At 37.4% G+C, this 21,069-nt stretch overlaps 1 protein-coding gene across 3 annotated transcripts in view; it reads left to right on the forward strand.

Annotated features, from left to right (window-relative positions):
- Positions 1-21,069, forward strand: part of LOC129763793 (G protein-coupled receptor kinase 2) — a 295,376-nt gene that overhangs the window by 151,315 nt on the left and 122,992 nt on the right. For all 3 annotated transcript variants that reach the window (XM_055762915.1, XM_055762914.1, XM_055762917.1), the window contains exon 4: positions 14,943-15,038. In XM_055762915.1, coding sequence (XP_055618890.1) covers positions 14,943-15,038 — 96 coding nt within the window. The remainder of the gene's footprint in view (positions 1-14,942; positions 15,039-21,069) is intronic.

Consider the following 21,069-nt stretch of genomic DNA (forward strand, 5'->3'; position numbering starts at 1 on the left):
TCACATCCCGGCTGCGCTGTCGTGTGTTGTATTGACAGGGATGCCAGGCGTACAGACGTTGTCAATTCAGCTAATGGTTCATCACGACAATCTGCATATCCACATGCATATTGCATAATTTCGTATGTACACAACACTATACACGGAACGCGACAGGACACAACACTTATTGATCTTACAAACGTAAAAAGAATGTTAAATTTACGGTTTCGGGCTGTTCGATGCTGCCCATCTACGGGACGATGTCCGACAGATTACAAAAAAAAAAGAATAAAAACGGCCATAAAACTGTTCCTACAGAAATAACAATACAATGACTTTCAATTCAATTTAGGTAAGTCATCAGCACAAACAAATCTAAAACGCCAACTCCGCCTGCGAATAACGGATTTCTGTAGTAGCATGTCAGAAAAAGAACCTGAAACTATTGAGAACCAGAGCAAAGAGTCCAAAGCCCCTAAGGATGATGGTTGTAATATCTCTTATCCATGGTTATTGTACAAAGAAAGAAATGGCCAAGAATTTCCCCTGTAAACTTCTGAGGCGTATGGAGGTTTTGGGGTGCAAAGAAAAGAAAATTTTATTTTCTGCCATATAAATGAAACAACAAATTTCTACATTACTCGTGTACTAATAAAGCAAATAAAACCAAATTAGGTATATGGAGGTTTAGGGTGCAATAAATGTTTCTATGGTGGTTAGATAGTGGTTAGACTGCCATACAAATGAAACACAAATTTCTACATTACTCGAGAATTAATCTAGCATATGAAACCAAATACCAAGGAGGTTTTAGGGCGCAATAAATGTTTTTACGGAGGTTAGACACTCCACCCCCCTCTCTAAGAGGGAGCTGCCATACATACGGAACACAAATTTCTGCATTACTCGAGAATTAATCAAGCAAATAAAACCAATTTAGGCAGATTTTAGGGGGCACGAATCGTTTCTATGGTGAATCGACACTTCTCGTCCCTCTCCAAGGGGGCTGTCATACAAATGACACACAAGTTTATGCATAACTCGAAAACCAATCAATCAAATGGAGCCAAATTTGGCATGTGAAAGTTTTTGAATATGAGAAAAGTTTCTATGATGGTATGACACCCCTCTCTCCTTTGAAATGGAGAGGGGGTCCCGTAAAAATAATACGCATATTTCAACCAAACATTATCTAATCAAACATGACAATTGAATTTTTCTTAATGTAATAAAACGCCTATACTCCGCCTAACTCCTATATCTTCTTCTATGTATATAAATAAAAATTGATCACCGAATATGTTGATAAGAGCAAAACTCTAGAAACGAATTGTCCGATTTAGAGCTGTCTTTATTCTATCATTCTATCTTATTTATATCAAACATTTATTCCATATAACGGTTATGTTATTTGCAAGTGGTTGAAAAATCTTGAACGAGAATTGTGTCTGAAAACCTTTTTCAGATGAACATTTCTTACCGTTTTTTTTCGGAAAACGTCCACAACACGAAATATTCTTTCCAATATCGCTAAGTTTTGTATTGTCTTCAAATGATTTTCAACGTTTTCGACACCTAAACATACTTTTTTACCATTATGATGTATTTCGAAATGTTTTTTGAAGTTAAAAGCAAATTCTTAAAATCTCATGAACATCACGGTGTAACACGACAAACATATTAATAGGGCCTATATACTATAAAAAAGACAATAAATAAGAAATATTCTTTTTAATATCTCGAGAATGGATACATTTAGAAGAAGATTGATAATAAGCTTTTTTGTTTTAAATCACATCAGGATTCATAATTTGTGGCTAAAATTGATTGTTAACATACAAAAATTTCATAAAAATTAGGCATATATAGACATGTTTTCAGACATCAAAACAATATTTATAGACTCTAAACGTATTAATTCACTCCTAGCCGATACTTTATGAGTTGAAATAGTAATAAAACAATTGCTATTGAAACAAGTGAGAAAAATAACTATTTTACAAAATAGCACCGCGAATGACCAGAGCCGAATTCTATCATGCGACATATCGAGCTTTGTGGTTTGTTAAAACAAGATCATAGGTGACCATTTCAAGGGTTTTTGGCCATATCCTATCGTTTAATCTTTATATTCAGATCAACAATACAGCTTTAATCAGTAGTCCAAAAAGCACAAAAGTCATAAGTTATCTGACTGCTATACAAGGTCCAATCATCAGCGAATGATTGAATCCCCAAAACAAAAAGGGGCAATAAATCAAAGGGACAAATGTCCGAATAGCTAAATTGCAAATTTCAATTTTTTTTTTATCACGAAAAGTACTTATCCATTGTCGCGCATTTAAACCGCTTCTCTCCGAACAGTGTCGTAAAAAAAAAAGTCATTTGTCGCGCGAAACAAGAACTACCTGAATGGTCTCCGGATCACCTACAGATCAGGTTATGGAAAGGCATAACCACACCTTTAAGTGGAATAAATAAGTTTTTTTTTGTATCCTTAAACCCTTGAATTATCTTTCAAATGATCGTAGGGAAAGAAATCAATGTTTTCTTATGCATTCTTGTGCATATCACACTAGAAAATCATTAAAAACATAGATTGTTCAATTTCACCCCGAAGCTACGCTTTGAAATTTTTCTCTTAAAATTTTCCAAATTAACCCTTAGGAATTTTTTTAAACAGAATTTTCCATGATGTTTTGTGGCCTTAGCACCAGTACTGGTTTTTAAACATAATTGGGTATAAATTTAACAAACAAATTCGGTAATATTCGCATTTTTCAGAAAATTAGCTCCTGACGTACGGTACCTTTCGTGAACGATTTGACCATTTCTACCATGGCAGCTAACGGCCAAATTGTATGCAAACATGATGTTTGTTGCTCTTTCTCCACAGCGCAGTCAGCGAGTAAAATCCAAAAGACATGCCACATTATTCGTTAAACTGTTTACTTGTTATACTATCTTCACTGTTTGCTTTATAACCTAAAAAAATTTCTATCAAATGGTGTGCAGTAAGACATCTGTCGCAATAACGATTGCGTAATATGCATTTGAAATCTCTTAATTTTTCGTTACTTTTCGTAGAAATCAAAGACGTAGTCCTACGTCAAAATTTTAAAAAAGTTAAAAAATACATATTTTGGATATTGAGAATTAAAGTGTTTTTTCGTAAATAAAAAAGAGTACTATTTTTTCACGTTTAAACATCAATACTCTATAGCTCTTTCTAAGACACGATTTCGATACGACTCATAGTTCTTGAGATATAAATTGTCAAAGATTTCTCTTACTACAATCGATACGACGCCCTATTGATAAGTTACTCCTATTGAGTCAAAATACAGTATTGCTGTGGAAAACTCATATTTCCTCCAACCCAAACGGAATACAAACATTCATTCGAACCACAAATATTCATGTTTTGTCATTTGTAGATTTCATCTGGAATTGCTATACTCTCAAGCGTCATTCAGTGTGTTCTTTGTGGAATTTCGCTGGTTCAGGTAAATCACGGAGAGCAACTACGAAGTGTACAGTCTACCCAAGCTCAAGCTCAGTACAAAAAAAAAATCAAAAATCCCTACGTCAATAATAATCGGAATAAGCATTGTATCAAATGATGGATGTTCAAAAACCGAGTGACGAGTTTTTTTCTCACATTTATAAAGACAGTTTTCGTGCCATGTGAAAACAAAAACACAACGCCGGCAACCCTGGCCGAGAAAAGAGCTGCAGATGATGAGAGACAAACAGAGCAAGCGGAGAGTCTCGGAACTCGGTCATTAAAGCGTGGTGAGGATGCGTCAGCGCGAACGAGACAAACGGAGAGATTGATTTGATAATCAATGTTTTTTAATCAACGCGCATTTGACTGGCGTATGCGATTGACGTAATTGACAGCGAGTAACGCTATTATTGCTTGTTTGTTTGTTTTTTTTTTTTTTGCTCTGCGAATCTCAACGCATTTGCGGGTATCGGGATTTGCACACTAAATATGCGCATACGGATGTACAACGATTTTTGTTACATGTTGAATTTGTAGAGATCGCAACATGAGATTTATGTGATTTGAATGTAAGAGGTCAGTAGTTATCGTTATGCTTGAAGAAAACTAGGACTTTATTTGAGATCTTATCCAAGATCTATCGTCTCCTGGACCACCTCCATTCTAATGGTACACTAATTTCTACCAAGATCGACTATAACACATCATTCAATAAATCTTCAGGATAATATATAGATGGCTTCACTATTGCATCTAATTGTTGTTAGGAAATATTAACGTGTAATTGGCACTCAACAATGAATGTATGAGAAAAAGGTGACTTTCGATTTTTCGAACGGAACTTCCTGCAAAATGTTGATTCCCGCGAAAAAATACACTAAACATAATTCCAGCTCAAACGGACTTTATTTACTAGCATCGCAAAGACGTCAAAGTTTGAGTTTTTTTGAAAATCGTAAAATCAACCAAGAAAGGGAGGAGTACGTAAAATCTGATGCTTTATAAACATGTTTGACGAGGGACTACGTATAACCGTAATATATGGGTGGTAAAATGAAAACCTAAACACAGAACATGCAGGAAAAAATGAAAGATTTCGAATGCTTATAACTCGAACATTTCCTAATAGATCGAAAAGATATTTGCATCAACTGATAGGAAATATTTCTACGCATCTGTCACAATTATTAAAATGTAATTTTTCATGAGATAAACAAGTGAATTCGGAATAGATAGATAATAAACGAAAAATATAGTAAGGCGTCGTGCACAAATTACGTACCGCTAAAAATACGATTTTTGGACACCATATCCTCCCCCCCCCTTTGTAACAAACATAAACATAACATAAAAACATAAAAAACATAAAACATAAAAAAATAGATATCTGCCCAGGTCGGAATCAAATGTTCTTACGGAAGTTTCTTATATGCAAGTAGTGACATCGGTAGAACTTTCGACAATTTCATAGAATTTGGAACAAACATAGACGAAACTATTAATGCTGGCATCAATTGGGATTGGTGCTTTCTACCCATCTGGCGTTGAGCTGAGAGGAACATGGACTGATATAAATTGCTGTTGATTTATACAAAGGAAACTATTCCATGGTTCAATGCAACAGTTCCTATTAAACTGCTTCAGCATGTTTAATGTTCCCTAGCATCCTGCGATAACAGACGGAATAAGCTTTTGTTTAGCTGCCATGACAAAATCAAGATCTGTGTTTTTGGTCTGAAAAAATCTTTTTATTTCAGCTTTTTCTAGAAAAAAAAAATACGTGTTGAAATTTGCATTAGGTTTATAAGTCAAATTTTTAAGCATAATTTAGGATTGGCACAGTCATTATTTATTAGACGGTGTTGATGGTATCCAGTATCCGGTGATGGTATGAGTGCACTTTTGGAATTTACATTCTATGTGCTTTAGTAAGAAAAAAGATGTTATTTATTTATTATAACGCTATACGAATAAAATAGTGCCCCCGTGGCCGAGTGGTTAGCGTCCCACATTATCATTCTTCGTCAAAGAAATTACTTCCGACTTGCACTGTGGTCACGTTCCACTGGGAACGTTAATGCCATCCAAGATATGAATAAAATAGGTCATATGGGAAAAAATATTGTTAACTTCAAGCCATTATTGCAACGTTATTTAAAAAAACCCATAAACTCTGTATGAAACCCAAAAAAAAATTAATCTATATCTACAGATTCTTGGTTTGAAAAAGTCTAAAACATCTGTAGAAATACAGATTATTATGTAGATATCATCTAGGCTGAGGAAGCACACCTCATTCGGTCCCAGAATCGAAACTAGCATATAGAGCATATGATTTTATTTAGGAATAATAATGGAATTTTGTTACGTAACGATGACGGCTAGCCCCCCTCCCCCATATGTCACATTAAGTAACGCAACCTCGACCCTCCTCCCCACCCCAACTTGCGTTACGTAATTTGTGCACGACGCCTAAGAATCATACAAGTGCGAATCACAGATAACTGTTTTATTTCCGAAAAGGAAAACTTTGATAGGGATCACTGTATATTTATTACAAATAATATTTATACGGATGAAGCTGGATAAAGTCTGGGAAACCTCTGGTGACAGCTACCCAAAATAATAGTTTTCATTGTCATGCACCAATTTAAAACACGATTGATTTTTTTAATGGCGTTTTCAAAATCATAGACCGTTTTTTCAAAAGATCGTAACTAAAAGTTCAGAAATATGACTCAAATATGATGTATGGCAAGTATGTTGAAAAATCAATTACTATTTGGGAAAAATATGATTTTGAATACAACGGTAAAATAATATTACTATAGGTTTAATCTGATATTCGAAATTTGTATGTCTCCAAAATATTTTTTTTCCTAAATAGTCCATTGATTTCTCAACGACTTTGTCGTACATCATATTTGACATATTTGAATCATATGTATAAATTTCGGTACGACTCATAGTTTTTGAGATATAAATTATCAAAGATTACACTTTCTAAAATCGATACGTCCTTTTCAAAAGTTACACTTAAGTCAAAAAATTCTGAAATGCAAGTGCTGCATATTTCCTCCAACTCAAACGGAATACAAATTTTCGTTCAAATCAAAAATACAAGTTTTTAAAATCTGCATTTTTAGTTCGATTTCATTTGAAATTACACACTTGCTAAAAAAATGTTTCGCTGTTTTTTGTTCGTTCCATCCAGTTGTGAGTTACAGGATTTTAAAAATAGAGGTCAACAAAGAGAAAATTTGGTACATTTTACACTTTTTATTTTATAAATACGAAAATGCAAGCGAGGCTGCTGAAATTGTGATTGATGTTTATGGTGCCGATACTGCAACAGTAAATTACGTGCAATTTAATTTAATTTCAATTTTTTTTTTAATTTTTCTAATTTTTTTTCAATTTTTTTTTCAGTGCAATACACTAAATTATGTCTACTGTCAACAAATGGGTTAGCGATTGATCAGAAACGCATCAGGACAACGCAAGGCCACACAATTCCGAGAGCTTGATAGGAATGTTTTAATGCATCCACCAAATAGTTTGGACCTGGCACCAAACGATTATCACCTTTTTCTCGCATTGGAAAATTTCCAGAGTGATAAGAAATTGTGATTAAGAGAAGATTTTAAAAATCTATTGCTATGATTTTTCTCTAATAATGACCAAGACCTCTGTGATATAGACATTATGAAGCTACCGTAAGAATGGCAACAAATTTTTCAACAAAACGTTGTATATTTGACCCAAATCGGGCAATCCGAAGTACATAAAAAATAGTTTTGAATTTCGCCCAAAAATAATGGATTACTTTTTCCCCAACCTAATATTATTTTTGAGTGAATAAACTTGCAAACAATTGTTCAATTACCAGTTTATCTAGATGTAAACAATGAATTATTTTTATTTTCAACCCTATAGTGGTGTAACCCTTCATGTTCAATAATTTCATAGCCAAAATGCATTGTTGTTTGTCATTTTAGAACATTCACCATTGTACGATGGTTCAGGGAACGAATTCAAGTGGAAATTTGCATCTAGAGTCCGACTGTTATTCTCTAGACAAAAACTTTTACATATTTTTACATATAATGGAGCTGTTGTTATGTTGTCCAAAATTGGGTGACCAAAATTCTAGGTGAAATAAAAAATCTAACGTTCTTATCGTAATCTGTAACGTAATCCATTATTTTCTCGGTAGCTGACTTCAGTGATAGCTCGCGTAATATCGATCGTACAATCTCAAGTTTATGCTCGTTGTAAAGGTGACATTGCACACTAAAAAAACAGGAATGGGGTTATATCTGTGGTATAACCGCAAGGTTGACGTAAGACTATCGTTGATTTAGTGATCATTTGTTTGAAGTTGAATCTGAATCCATTCTGAATGAATGAATAAATGAACATTTGGGGGAATTCGAAAACGAGAGCGTTACGTTGGAGGCACAAGGTTTTATGCATCCAATATTGGATACTAAAATATTCTACTGAAGGGGAAGAATAATCTTTAGAAGCTTTCCTGTTATTGCATTTGATTGAAAAATCACAAAGTGAAATGCATTTGGTCGCAGCATTATTTAGAAAGATGCGAAACATTTTCCGTTTTTCGTTTTATGCATCCAAATATTGGATACAAAAATATTCTACTGATGGGGAAGAATCATCTTCAGAAGCTTCCCTGTTTATTGCACTTGATTGAATAATCACAAAACAAAATGTATTTGGTCGCATTATTATATGAATAGAAAACATAGAAATGAACTCTTTCACTTGAATGTAATTTACAGTCCCATGGGACAACTGGCAGCAACGATGACATCTTTCCGGATTCTTTTCGATGCTCGATGCCCGCCAGTGGTTAATGCTAACTCGATAACCACCAAACGAAAAGAGTTGCGCGCGAGTATGTGTGTTTGTGGTGGCTGCTCCGATACATCAAACGGAACCATTTTTCGAAACAAATGGAAATCGACAAACAGAAAATTCGATACATTTTACACTTTTTCTTTGAAAATGGGGGAAATTAAAGCCAGATCGCTGAAATTGTGAATAGTGTTTATGGTGCCGATACTGTAACAGCTAAAACGTGCAATTTATGTTTTATTTTATTTTTTTAATAATTTTGTTTTAGTTTTTTTCAGTGCAATACGCTAAATTCAAATCTCTACTGTCTAAAAATGGACCGTTTGAAGCTAGCGATTGTAACAGACAGTAACGTTCAAAATTAGCCAACAGAAGAGGTGTTGTGTTCCATCAGGCCACACATGTCTTTAGTAACTCGCCAGAAACTTCTAGAACTCGATTGGGATGTTTTCATGCATCCACCATATAGTCCGGACCTGGCACCAAGCGATTACTTTTTCGTGCATTGAAAACTTCCTCAGTGATAATGAGTGACTTTTTTTTGTCCCATTTGTTTATTTTAGGCTCATTCGCATATTAGCTGGAACTGAGCCGAATTTTAATCGTGTACATGTCACATGTTTATCATATCTATAATTGTTGCACATCACACAGTTGCCATTTTTCGGCGTAAGAGTATTCCCTTCTATACCATTGCATATGGTACATTTACACAGTAGTCATTTAGGCGTAATTGTATTCCTTCTGTTCTTCCATTATTAGTTAGACCACCGGACAGTGGAGACAGTTGATTGATCATTGTTGAGTTTTTATAGAACAGCAGCCCGATGTGTCTTGCAGAGCAGAGCAGTTGTATGGATGAATTGATCTTATTTCGACCGTGGATCGATCTCCATCGCTGATGATGTTCCGTGGACGTAGTTTTTCTGTAACAACACAAAGACGGGCAATGAGGGCCCGGAGTTTTGAACTGCAAACATGTTTTTTGGTGGCATTTTAAAGGGCATAATTGACTTTACATGAGGTAAAAGTTAGAAAAATATGTTTTTTTTCAATTTGGGTAAAATATATTTCATGAGTTTTTGTAGAAAAAAACAACAATAACTTTGAGTAAGAGTGCATCTATAGAAAAAAAGTGTTAAATTGATTATATTAAAAGATGAAAAAACTTTGTTCTACAAAGTTGATTGACAAAACTGGTGCGTATTGTCGAACTATGTTTGCCTCCACATAAGAGAGTTAGATTTTTGATTTCACCTAAAATTTTGGTCACCCTATTTTGGACGACATGGCTCCATCATATGCTACAACTTTGTTGAAGACAGTTTATGTCCAGAGAATAAAGGGTGTGTCACATCAAATTGCATCACGGAAAAATCGCTGTAGAAATTCGCCCAGTAGACCGATCCTTTTGAAAATTTTAGACAATAAAATAAAAACTATTAAACAACTTTTGGCATTTTCTTTTTATTCATACTTCGAGCCCAAGCCCGTATGCTCGCACTTTCCTCTTTACCCCGTCCATAAGGTTCTGTACAACGTCAGGTTGTAGTTTTTTTTGAACAGAAATCCATTTTCTCTTGAAGTCCGCCTCCGATTTGACAACTTTTGGGTTCTTCCGGAGGGCCTGCTTCATAATATAGAGAAATATTGGGCGAAGCTCCGGCGCGTTGGGCGGGTTCATTTCCTTTGGAACGAAGGTGACCCCGTTGGCTTCGTAACACTCCAACACGTCCTTTGAATAGTGGCACGAAGCGAGATCCAGCCAGAAGATGGTCGGGCCCTCGTGCTGCTTCAATAGTGGTAGTAAGCGCTTCTGTAGGCACTCCTTAAGGTAAACCTGCCCGTTTACCGTGCCGGTCATCACGAAGGGGGCGCTCCGCTTTCCGCAAGAGCAGATCGCTTGCCACACCATGTACTTTTTGGCAAACTTGGATAGTTTCTGCTTCCGAATCTCCTCCGGAACGCTGAATTTGTCCTCTGCGGAGAAGAACAACAGGCCCGGCAGCTGACGAAAGTCCGCTTTGACGTAGGTTTCGTCGTCCATTACCAGGCAATGCGGCTTCGTCAGCATTTCGGTGTACAGCTTCCGGGCTCGCGTCTTCCCCACCATGTTTTGCCTTTCGTCGCGGTTAGGAGCCTTCTGAACCTTGTATGTACGCAGGCCCTCCCGCTGCTTGGTCCGCTGGACGAATGAACTTGACAAATTCAGCTTATTGGCGACATCCCGGACCGAACTTCTCGGATCACGTCTAAACTGCTTAACTACGTGCTTGTGATCTTTTTCACTGACGGAGCATCCATTTTTGCCGTTCTTCACCTTCCGGTCGATGGTTAGGTTCTCGAAGTATCGTTTTAGTACTCTGCTGTCCGTGGATTGGACGATTCCCAGCATCTTACCGATGTCCCGATGTGACAACTCCGGATTCTCGAAATGAGTGCACAGGATTAATTCACGACGCTCTTTTTCGTTCGACGACATTTTTCCAAATTTACGAAAAATTGACAGTAAAGCATGGCCAACGTGATCTATACACTCTTATCTGATTTTAAAGCGAAAGCTGAAGATATAATTCCTAAAAATTAAATTTCTACAGCGTTTTTTCCGTGATGCAATTTGATGTGACACACCCTTTAATGGTCGATCTCAAGATGAAAATTCGTTCCCTGCACCATTGTGCATTCGGCCACCAATGGCAATACAGGCAAACCTTTTTTTGTGCGGGGGATAGGGACCGCTAAAAAATCGCATAAAAAATCGTGCAAAACTTCACCAGTAGCTTCAAAAAATCGTGTTCGGTACACATTTTGAAAAATACTTTTTTTGTGCGATAGATAGGGACCGCATAAAAAAAGTTTCCCCCAAGATAATAACTTAAATCCATGCCGTTCACCGTTCAATTTCCTTTTGTTTCCCTGCTTTGCGATGGGACAGTTTGCCTCTTCGGTTGCGCGTGGCTGTTCTTATGGACTCGGAAACTACTGAACAGATCGCAATTAAAATTGGTATGTAGGGGTTTTAGGGGTGCGGGAAGGTTCTTATGATAGTTCGAGACCCCTCCCCCCTCTCTACATTTCTACATTATTCGAGAATTAATCAAGCCATTGAAACGAAATTTGACATGTGAAGGTTTTATGGTGCAATTAATGATTTTATGATGGTTAGATACTCCTCCCCTCTCTGCCATACAAATTAAACACAAATTTCTGCTTTACTCGAGAATTAATCAAGCATATGAATCCAAATTAGGCATATAGAGGTTTTAGGGTGCAATAAATATTAGGCTGTCAAATAAGTCCTGCGGTATTTTTTTCGAATTTTCATTTGTTCATAAAATTAGTTACAATCATCTGTTTTAAGTCAAATATGCGCCGTTTTGTTCGATGACTTGTTCCTAACGAGATACCAACTTCAAAATACCCCTGGTATAGAAGCTCGCTTCCTTATTGGCAAATAACTCGGATAGCCAATTTTCACAGGCCTCTTTTGTGGCTAACTTCTGACTACCTAGCTCGTTCGCCATGGACAAAAACAGGTGGTAGTCACTTGGTGCAAGGTCCGGACTATACGGCGGATGCAAAAAACCCTCCATCCCCGCTCCCGGAGCTTCTGGCGCGTCACCAAAGAAGTGTGTGGCCTGGCGTTGTCCTGATGGAAGACAATTCGGCCTCTGTTTATCAAAGATGGCCTCTTCTTCATGAGTGCTACCTTCAAGCGGTCCAGTTGTTTGCAGTACAGGTCCGAATTGAGCGTTTGGCCATAGGGAAGCAGCTCATAATAGATTATTCCTTGACAATCCCACCAAACACACAGCAGAACCTTCCTGGCCGTTAATGAGGGCTTGGCCACCGTCTGAGCCGCTTTAGCGGGCTTCGACCACGACCGTTTGCGCTTCACGTTGTCGTAAGTGACCCACTTTTCATCGCCAGTCACCATCCGCTTCAGAAACGGGTCGATTTTGTTGCGATTCAGCAGCGATTCACATGCGTCGATACGGTCAAAGATGTTTTTTTGCGTCAACGTGTGTGGCACCCATACATCGAGCTTCTTTGTGAATCCAAGCTTCTTCAAATGGTTAATAACGGTTTGATGACTTATTCCCAGCTCTTGGCCGATGCTACGGCTGCTACTATGCCGGTCTTTCTCGGCTAATTCAGCGATTTTGTCGCAATTTTCGACGACAGGCCTTCCAGAGCGTGGTGCATCTTCGACGACCTCTACACCAGAACGAAAACGTTGAAACCATCGTTGTGCGATGGAAATGGAAACTGTATCGGGTTCATAAACTGCACAAATTTTATTGGCAGCTTTAGATGCATTTTTGCTTTTGTCATAGTAGTACTGTAAAATATGTCGGATTTTCTCTTTATTTTGCTCCATATTTGCGACACTATAACTCACGAACGACTTAACCAAACAAAACACTGTCAAGGACTATATTATACATTTCCAACAAGCTATAGTATGACTCGATACAATGAATACAACTAGAACTACGCGCTTACAACGACACCTCGTGGAAATACCGCAAGACTTTTTTGACAGCCTAATATTAACATGGTGGCTAGACACTCCACCCCCTCTCTAAGCCGTACAAATGAAAGGCAAATTTCTGCATAACTCGAAAACTAATCAAGCAAATGGAGCCAAATTTCGCATGCGAAAATTTTAGGGGACACGAAACGTTTCTATGGTGAAAAAATACTCCTCCCCTCTCTCTGAGGGGGGGGGGGTGTACTGCCATGCAAATGAAGCACGCATTTCTGCATAGTTCAAGAACTAATCAAGCTAGCGAAACCAGATTTTGCACTTGGAGATTTTAGGTGGCAAGAAACATTTCTAAGGTGGTTCAACACGCCTCCCACCTTTCTAAGAGGGTGCTGCCATAGAAATGAAACACAAATTCCTGCATAACTCGAAACCAATCAAGCAAATGGAACCAAATTTGGCATATGGAGGTTTTAGGGATCGATAAACGTTTTTATGGTAGCTCGACACTCCTCCCTCGTCTCTAAAGGGGAGCTCCCATACAAATGAAACACAAACTTCTGTATAACGCGAGAACTAATCAAGCAAATGGAGCCAACTTTGGGATGTGAGAGGGGGAAATTCGAAAAATTCAATTTGCATGTGTTCTACAATTACATATTGACAAGCATTGTTAGTCCATTTGATGTTTGCGATAACGAAATTGATCTTCGTTCGAAAGTGGAAATGGATTTTAATGTGATAAAACGCACTCCTAAATCGTCTTCTATCTATATGAATAAAAATGGATCGCCGAATGTGTTGATAAGAGCATAACTCGAGAAAGGAATTGTCCGATTTAGGGCTGTCTTCATTCTATCATATTTTCTGTATCAAACGTTTATTCCATGTAACGGAGGAACATGTTATTTGCAAGTGGATGAAAAATCTTGCACAATAATTGTGTCTGAAAATAATCAGATATTATAATGTCGAGTTTTGGTAGAAAAACTGAAATTTTATAGTAAAAAATAGTTTTAAAGGGTAGATTAGGAGATTAATCAATGAACAGTTCTGCGATTGGAACCATGAACGTGCGCTTAGTAGGAAAACGTGAATGTGATGACGAAAAATAAAATTTGGGCGGGACGAAGTTAGGTCATCTAGTAATTTAATAAAAATCATCAGAACTAGATCAGAAACTTGAAGCGGATTGTTCCCGCAATAGGCGTCAGAGATATCGAAATGTGAAACTCAAATTATATCATGTTATTATTCTCTCACTAATTTTCAAGCGTCACGTATGCATGTGTGTTTATCATGTAATTCCTTCTTCAGAAATTCCCGTTGCTTCGCGTTCCCTGGGAAAACATATCTGATGTTTACATAATCTGTAATCTTTTCGCAACTCAACGACGACTCACCGTGAGTTCCTAAATTCAGTCGTTACGCAAGACAAACAGCAGCTCCCGAACAAATTGAACGGCAAACTTCGTCATCAAATTTCTTCATTAAAGTGAATTTGTTTTTCTTCTTCGTCTGCTCCGTTCGCCCGCTAGCCAGCTAATTTAACTCGAATTTTATTCGCTGCGGTTGTTTTTTTCTCCTTTTTTCCTTTTCATATACGAAGCTCAAAGTGTTTGTCCGAGTATGGCCCACAATGGAAATGCGAATGGCGAAAATTTTTAATTTTCCAGATTGTGAAAACCTACATTCGGTTGCCAAGTGGGTGCTTCCCCCCGACGGGTTGGGCAAACAGCTGCTTCCCCCATAATGGGGAATGCTGTCAATGAAACGGAAAAATAAACGCATCGACTGGTGAGGCCAGTGGAAAATCAGCGCTAATACAAAACGGTTAGGTGCTATAAGGAAGGAAATAGGGGAAAATTCCATTTCGGTAGCGACAAATAAAATTATTTTTGTGGTATTAGTCTATTCCCAGTGTGCGCGTACCGATGAGGTTTCTGGGGTTGGGTTTTATTGCAAGTGGGGGTCGTTTCTTTGTTTTGTGTTTCAGGTCAAAGGCAAACGGTCCTTTTCAAATAATCGTTCCGTTTTAATTGTCATTTCCCGATGCTTACAATTTTCCCTTTTTCTATCTTTCAGGCGGGTCCGATAACAACAAGGGCAAAAGCAAAAAATGGCGAAAAATCCTACAGTTCCCACACATATCGCAATGTATAGATCTCAAGAACAAAATAGGTAAGTGTATCGTCCATTTTTTTATCTGGAGATATGTTTTCCATCTTTCTCGTTCGTCGTTCCTTGGTAGGGTAACTACAGAAGAGCTTCTATTTGTTCCTGCCATCTTTTCTCGTTGTTGGTAAACATTTCATGCCATGAAGCATTAGTATTTTCGAATAAATTTAAATACCATTCAACGGGGACATTAAAGATTCACGATTAATTATGAAGACGGAAGAGCAACGGCGTCAGGGAAAGGCCAGTGGCATTTTACCACTCCCGCTGCAATAATGCAGTAATGAAAAGCTGTCGGAGCATCGTTTCATCTCCCTCGCCGCCCTTTTCGCTTCATCCAGAGCGGGAGAGTGGGAGTGTAAAAGTGTGAAAACGTACCTAATAATCCCGGCGCATTCGGCGAAAGGTCGTGGAGAAAATTCCCGGATGCGGCACAGGCGGGGGAATCTGGACCAATAAATCGTTGCTAATTTATGTCCATTTTAATTGCGTAAATAAATAACTTGCCGCGTTCCGACTTGACCCATTACCGGTGGTGAACATTGATGGTAATGATGATTATAATGGCTAGGAGATTCAACCCAAATATCCGGCGTGCGGTTGAAGAGTTGTAGATCCAAAAAAAAAACAGAATTCTCAGTGCACACATGGAATCGTGTAACTTTGAATGTGCTAAGTAGTGTTTAAATCAACTCACAATCATATTCAACAAGACAATCCGATTTCATATGCGACGGTCAAATTAAGTCGTTACATAATATGGCAAGCATCTGGTTTCTATTGTACAATTTCGTAAAATCAATATCATCGACATTATACACGCAACTCACGCAATTACGGTTCTATCGCCGTCGTATGATTAAAATCAATAATAATAAATCAATCTCATTACATGATGATGAAATTTATTCAACAGCGAATCATATATAAACGGAACCGCAGGGAAGAAGCTGAATGAATAGAAATGTGAATGAATGGCAAACCGGCAAACTTTGTTCCGCCCAAAATTTGTTTTTTGTTATCAATACAATCAAACATTCACGTTTTATTACTAAGCGCAAGTTCATGAGTCCAATCGCAGAACTGTTCATTAATTGATCTTCTAATCGACCCCGTTGAATTTATCTTTTACTAAAAAAATCCTAGTACTTCTACCAAAACTCATCATTATAATATCAGACTATTTTCAGACACAATTCTCGTTCAAGATTGTTCAACCACTTGCAAATAACATGTTCCTCCGTTACATGGAATAAATGTTTGATACAGAAAATGTGATAAATCAAAGGCAGACCCCTCCCCTCTTCTCCCCTTAGAGAGGGGGAAAGTGTCTAATCAGCATAGAAAAGTTTCGTGCCCCCTAAAATCTTCACATGCCAAATTTATATTTTATTTATCTTACAAACGTAAACCATGATGGAAATGTTTGAACGATTTGAAAAAATATTTAAGTGTGCTGTCGGAAGTCTTTACTGCAGGGAATCAGGGAGGAATTTACAGGAATATATAGAAATGGAAGTTTGGCAAACAAATATGAACATCGATATCATCGCACCTACGAAGGTAAATTTGGTCAACACTCTCAAGAAATAGTTTCATAACAAAAAGTCACAGGAGGGTTGTGTCCGAGACACGACCGCATAGCTGACGTAGGATTGCGTTAGGCTATCTGTTGATTTTGGATTTATTTGAAGAATTACATCATTCTCTTTGATAATGATTTGGTTTTAATATCTCTGTTAGGGAATACATTTCGGTAGGAACAAAAGTTCCCCCTACCTTCATGTATTTGCAATGCCGATTTCCCCCAGGCAGCTTGGTTTTGGTGTCTCTGTTAGGGAACACATTTCGGTAGGAACAAAAGTCCCTTCTACTTTCATGTATTGGCAATGCCGATTGCCCTCAGGCAGTTTAGTTTCGATGTCTCTGTTAGGGAATACATTTCGGTAGGAACAAAAGTCCCCCTACTTTCATGTATTTGCAATGCCGTTTTCCCCCAGGCAGCTTAGTTTTGATTTCTCTGTTAGGGAATACATTTCGGTGGGAACAAAAACTACCCGTTCTTTCATGTATTTGCAATGCCGATTTCCCCCAGGCGGCTTGGTTTTGATGTCTCTGTTAGGGACCCGGCCCATGTGTCGTCAATGTCGACCAATCAGGAGTGGGTATTTCCGTTAGGATAGCGGTTGAGATTTTTCAATTGTTCGATAGTTAGTTTCATGGCATATATTATTTTCTTGAATATAAAAAATTGTTATGGAGTACCGAAATCGATTGACGCAAAAATTTCATCAATCCATTAATAAATTGCTCAGTCATTAAGCGTTTGAAATTGGACGATTTTCTCGATGTGCTTGATTTTAGATTTTCAATTTGTACCCCAATATGTTTTCGACGTAATCCTACGTCAAAACATTCATAATAATACATTCACGACTATTGAGCTTGAGCTTGGGGGGACTAAAGTGTACAGTAGTTACTCGCCGTGATTGACCTGAACCAGTGAATTTGCACAACGAACACACCAGATGCCGCTTGGGAGTAGCAAACCATTCTCATTGTGCAAGTTTCGGTGGATCAAGCTTTCAATAGTCAATAACGACGCCGGCCACGTCCTTACAGTCCCCAGGGAGAAGGAAAGGAATGGTGGTATGATATTCGCCATCCGAAGGCCAGAAGGATCGCCTCTTTAGCGCGGTTCCCTAGCGATTATCATGGAGGGGATACTTGTCAGTGGGGTTAGTTGATGTGATTATATAAACGCGAGTTATCGACCATCCAACACAACACGCGGCAGATATTGTTTTTAGCAATCCTTAGAAGGAAAGCCTATAAAATTAATTGACCCGGTTATATATTCTACCGATTCCAACGTATTCATCGTACGTATTTTTTTTTATCGAAACCCACTTGCGGCGGTCGAGAGTTTACTGTGGGAAATCTGAGAAGGTAACCTCTAAAAACTATTGAAGCGGCGAAATATTCCGTTATCCCACGCGCGTAGTCTTCATTCAATCAATTATATTTGAGAAACCTGAGAAGATAACCGAGAGAACTCATCTAAAATTAATCGGCCCGCTGATATATTCCTTCATTTATCACACAAACGCTTTATAAAACTCCAATCGTGTAAGTTTTCTTTGGGAAACCTGAGAAGGGAACCAGGAGAACTCCTCGAAAATCAATCGACCCGGCAATATCTGCCGTTGTTCATCACGCGTACGCTCAAAAAACTCTAATAGCGATGGAGTAGAGTCATCATTAGGAAACCTAAGAAGTGAGAGAAATAAAAAATCTGTCGGACCTGCGATATATTCCGTAAACCATCGAGCATATTCTTTATCGAACTCCGATTGCGACTGCTGGAAGGACACTGTCGCTACGAAAATCTTAGTCCGAACAAACAATCCGCAATTATAAGACAGACATTTTCAAACAATTCTGCAATCCCAAGAACATTCGATGAATAGACAATTTTGAACGAAAAAAATCGTACGTCTTTACAATAAATGCAATCTGCATAATCTTTCAAATGTGATCCTTTTTTCAATCGTCCGCAAAAATAATAAATTGGTAAATTTAACAACATTCTGAAAACAATTTATTTAAAAAGTAGAAAGGTCTGAGCGTAGGGGCACGGACAAAAGTTTGACGTAGAACTGTGATTGTTCAGAACAGTTGTTTTTTCGAATGTAATCCTTTTCATTGTTCAAGAAATCTGTTAGTTTAACTCTTTTGAAACTCCAAATAGTAATCCAGAAAAGGGCCGTTTGTTATATGTATTCATAACCGTCAACCAACAAAAAAAGAAAATAAGCTTCTGGCAAAAAATTCAACTGTCTAACTGAAAATGATTAATGAATATCAGTTGCTTCATTTTTAATGGATAGCTATGGTATTGTGATTTCTTTCCATTGTCTTATTCGTATTATTGGTCTTATTCTAAGGCATCGGGAGCAGTAGCTGTATGAGTGACACTTTTCTCGTTGCTTTGATGAAATCTTGCCTGAAATTTGAGTGATGCATGAAATCTTGCATCTGATTACTTCAATATAGAACGAATTATTGCATACAATTTTATGTTTCATACAACATCATGGGAAGGAAGTTGAAAGAAAGAACGCATAATACATGATTTACCATCGCATCTGCTCGCAAAACATACCTCTTTTATTTGTTAAATTGCTCATTTGTTTTATTATGTCCACTGTTGATGTCTCAGGCGAAAAAAATGCTGGATAAATCTTTCGTCTAATGGTATATATTATAACATATATCGTAAGAATGATTCTGCGTAATATGCATTTGAAAACTCTTAATAAACGTTACATTTTTCGTAGAGAGACCCCCCTATATATAAATTAAAGATGTAGTTTTACGTCAAAAATAATATTATACACTTCGATGTTTATTGTGAAAATTAATTTAATGTAACTTTTAAAAATGTTGACATCTTCTTCTTGAATGGCATTAACGTTCCCTGTGAAACTTTTGCAGTCTCAACCAGAGCTGCAATTTGTCACAGTCACTGCATATATTTGGGCTACTATGACGACCATTGCAACATTACCACCAAACGACGTGCAACAAAATATAAACCGACAAAACAAATTCCTCACTCTTTGATCAGAGAAGAGAAGTGGAACATGAGAGAAAAAAGTGGCAACGATTTGTGGCAAGAAAATGTAAACAGTGAAAAAATTGACAGATGGTTTACGTTACGGTGGGAGACGTCATATATAAGGTGGGAGGTTCGTATAAAATGTTATTAATGTTAGCATCATCATGATAAACACGGCGAATGGAATAGAAATAATTACGAACTGAAAATTGAATAAAAAAATATATATAGACGCTGAAGTGCTGTAGATAAATATGTGAATGCATTTTTATCGGTTTATGTATAATGTTGTTAATATTTGCTTTATCAAAATATACCCATATGTATTGTAATCATAACTTGCTCTGCTATTCATAACAACATTCATGATCGTATTCCACCAATGATGACAAATGTCTAGGTAATGTATGTACGCTTAAAAAACAAATATGATGAATTTCATTTTTTTCAGTTTCGAACACACCTCGTAAAAGCCATATTTATTTTTTTTAAATACCCTCTGTTGGTATTGTATCTAGAATTTAAAAGGTAATGAAACGTTAACATCAATTAGTTTCTAGTATTCAGCTATTTAGTTGCCGGAGAAATGACCACAAACTATATTTTTTTAGTGTTATATATATTTTATGCCAAACCGATATAGTTGTTCTCAGATTTTCGTGTAAAATGGGAAGTTTTGTTCCTTTTCGCAAAATATTACAACCCATTCCATTTCAAATAACTTTTTGCACAAATTCATATCTTTTGAACTACTAAACTGATTCAGGTGATCGACATATCAAATTGGCCAGCTAGCTAGTCTTTTTTGATAAAATACTGCACTTGCAAAAAAAATAATTTTGTTTTCTTAATTATTGATCGTATTTGATCTTTATAGTTTTCATCGTCTAAGGGCGCCTTTTTTTTATATTTTTCTCGAAAGCTGAGAATTTTTGAGATAACATATCCAAAAATGTGTTCTTCGTTTTGAAGTTATTTAATTTTTGCAAATATATATATATATTATTTTATATTAGCAGACCTATCTCACTTCTTAACTAGGCGAACCTAGGCAGAATTTTCACCTGCCCCCGGGCTTCAGAATGCCAAAGGGGGACTAGGCTCTGCGGAATGCACGTATCTGCATGCTCGTACTGTTTCAGTCCTGACCGAGAAATTGTCGGACAATCGCGCAGGTGCTAAGGATGACCGACTTTTGGATGCCGGCCAATTCCTTCTCCATATTCAACACCTTTAGCGCTTCCAGAAGTGTCTTCGGGACAATTCCAGTTCCAGAGAGAACGACTGGAACAATTCTTGGTCGCTCTTGTCGTAAACCATTATATCTGGGCGGTTGTGGTGGATCGAGAGGTCGGTCAGAACAGTGCGATCCCAGTACAGCTTGAAACGGTCATTTTCCAGGATAGGTGCAGG

Source organism: Toxorhynchites rutilus, chromosome 1 (genome assembly GCF_029784135.1).
Source record: "Toxorhynchites rutilus septentrionalis strain SRP chromosome 1, ASM2978413v1, whole genome shotgun sequence".
In the NCBI taxonomy this organism is placed as follows: Eukaryota; Metazoa; Arthropoda; class Insecta; order Diptera; family Culicidae; genus Toxorhynchites; species Toxorhynchites rutilus.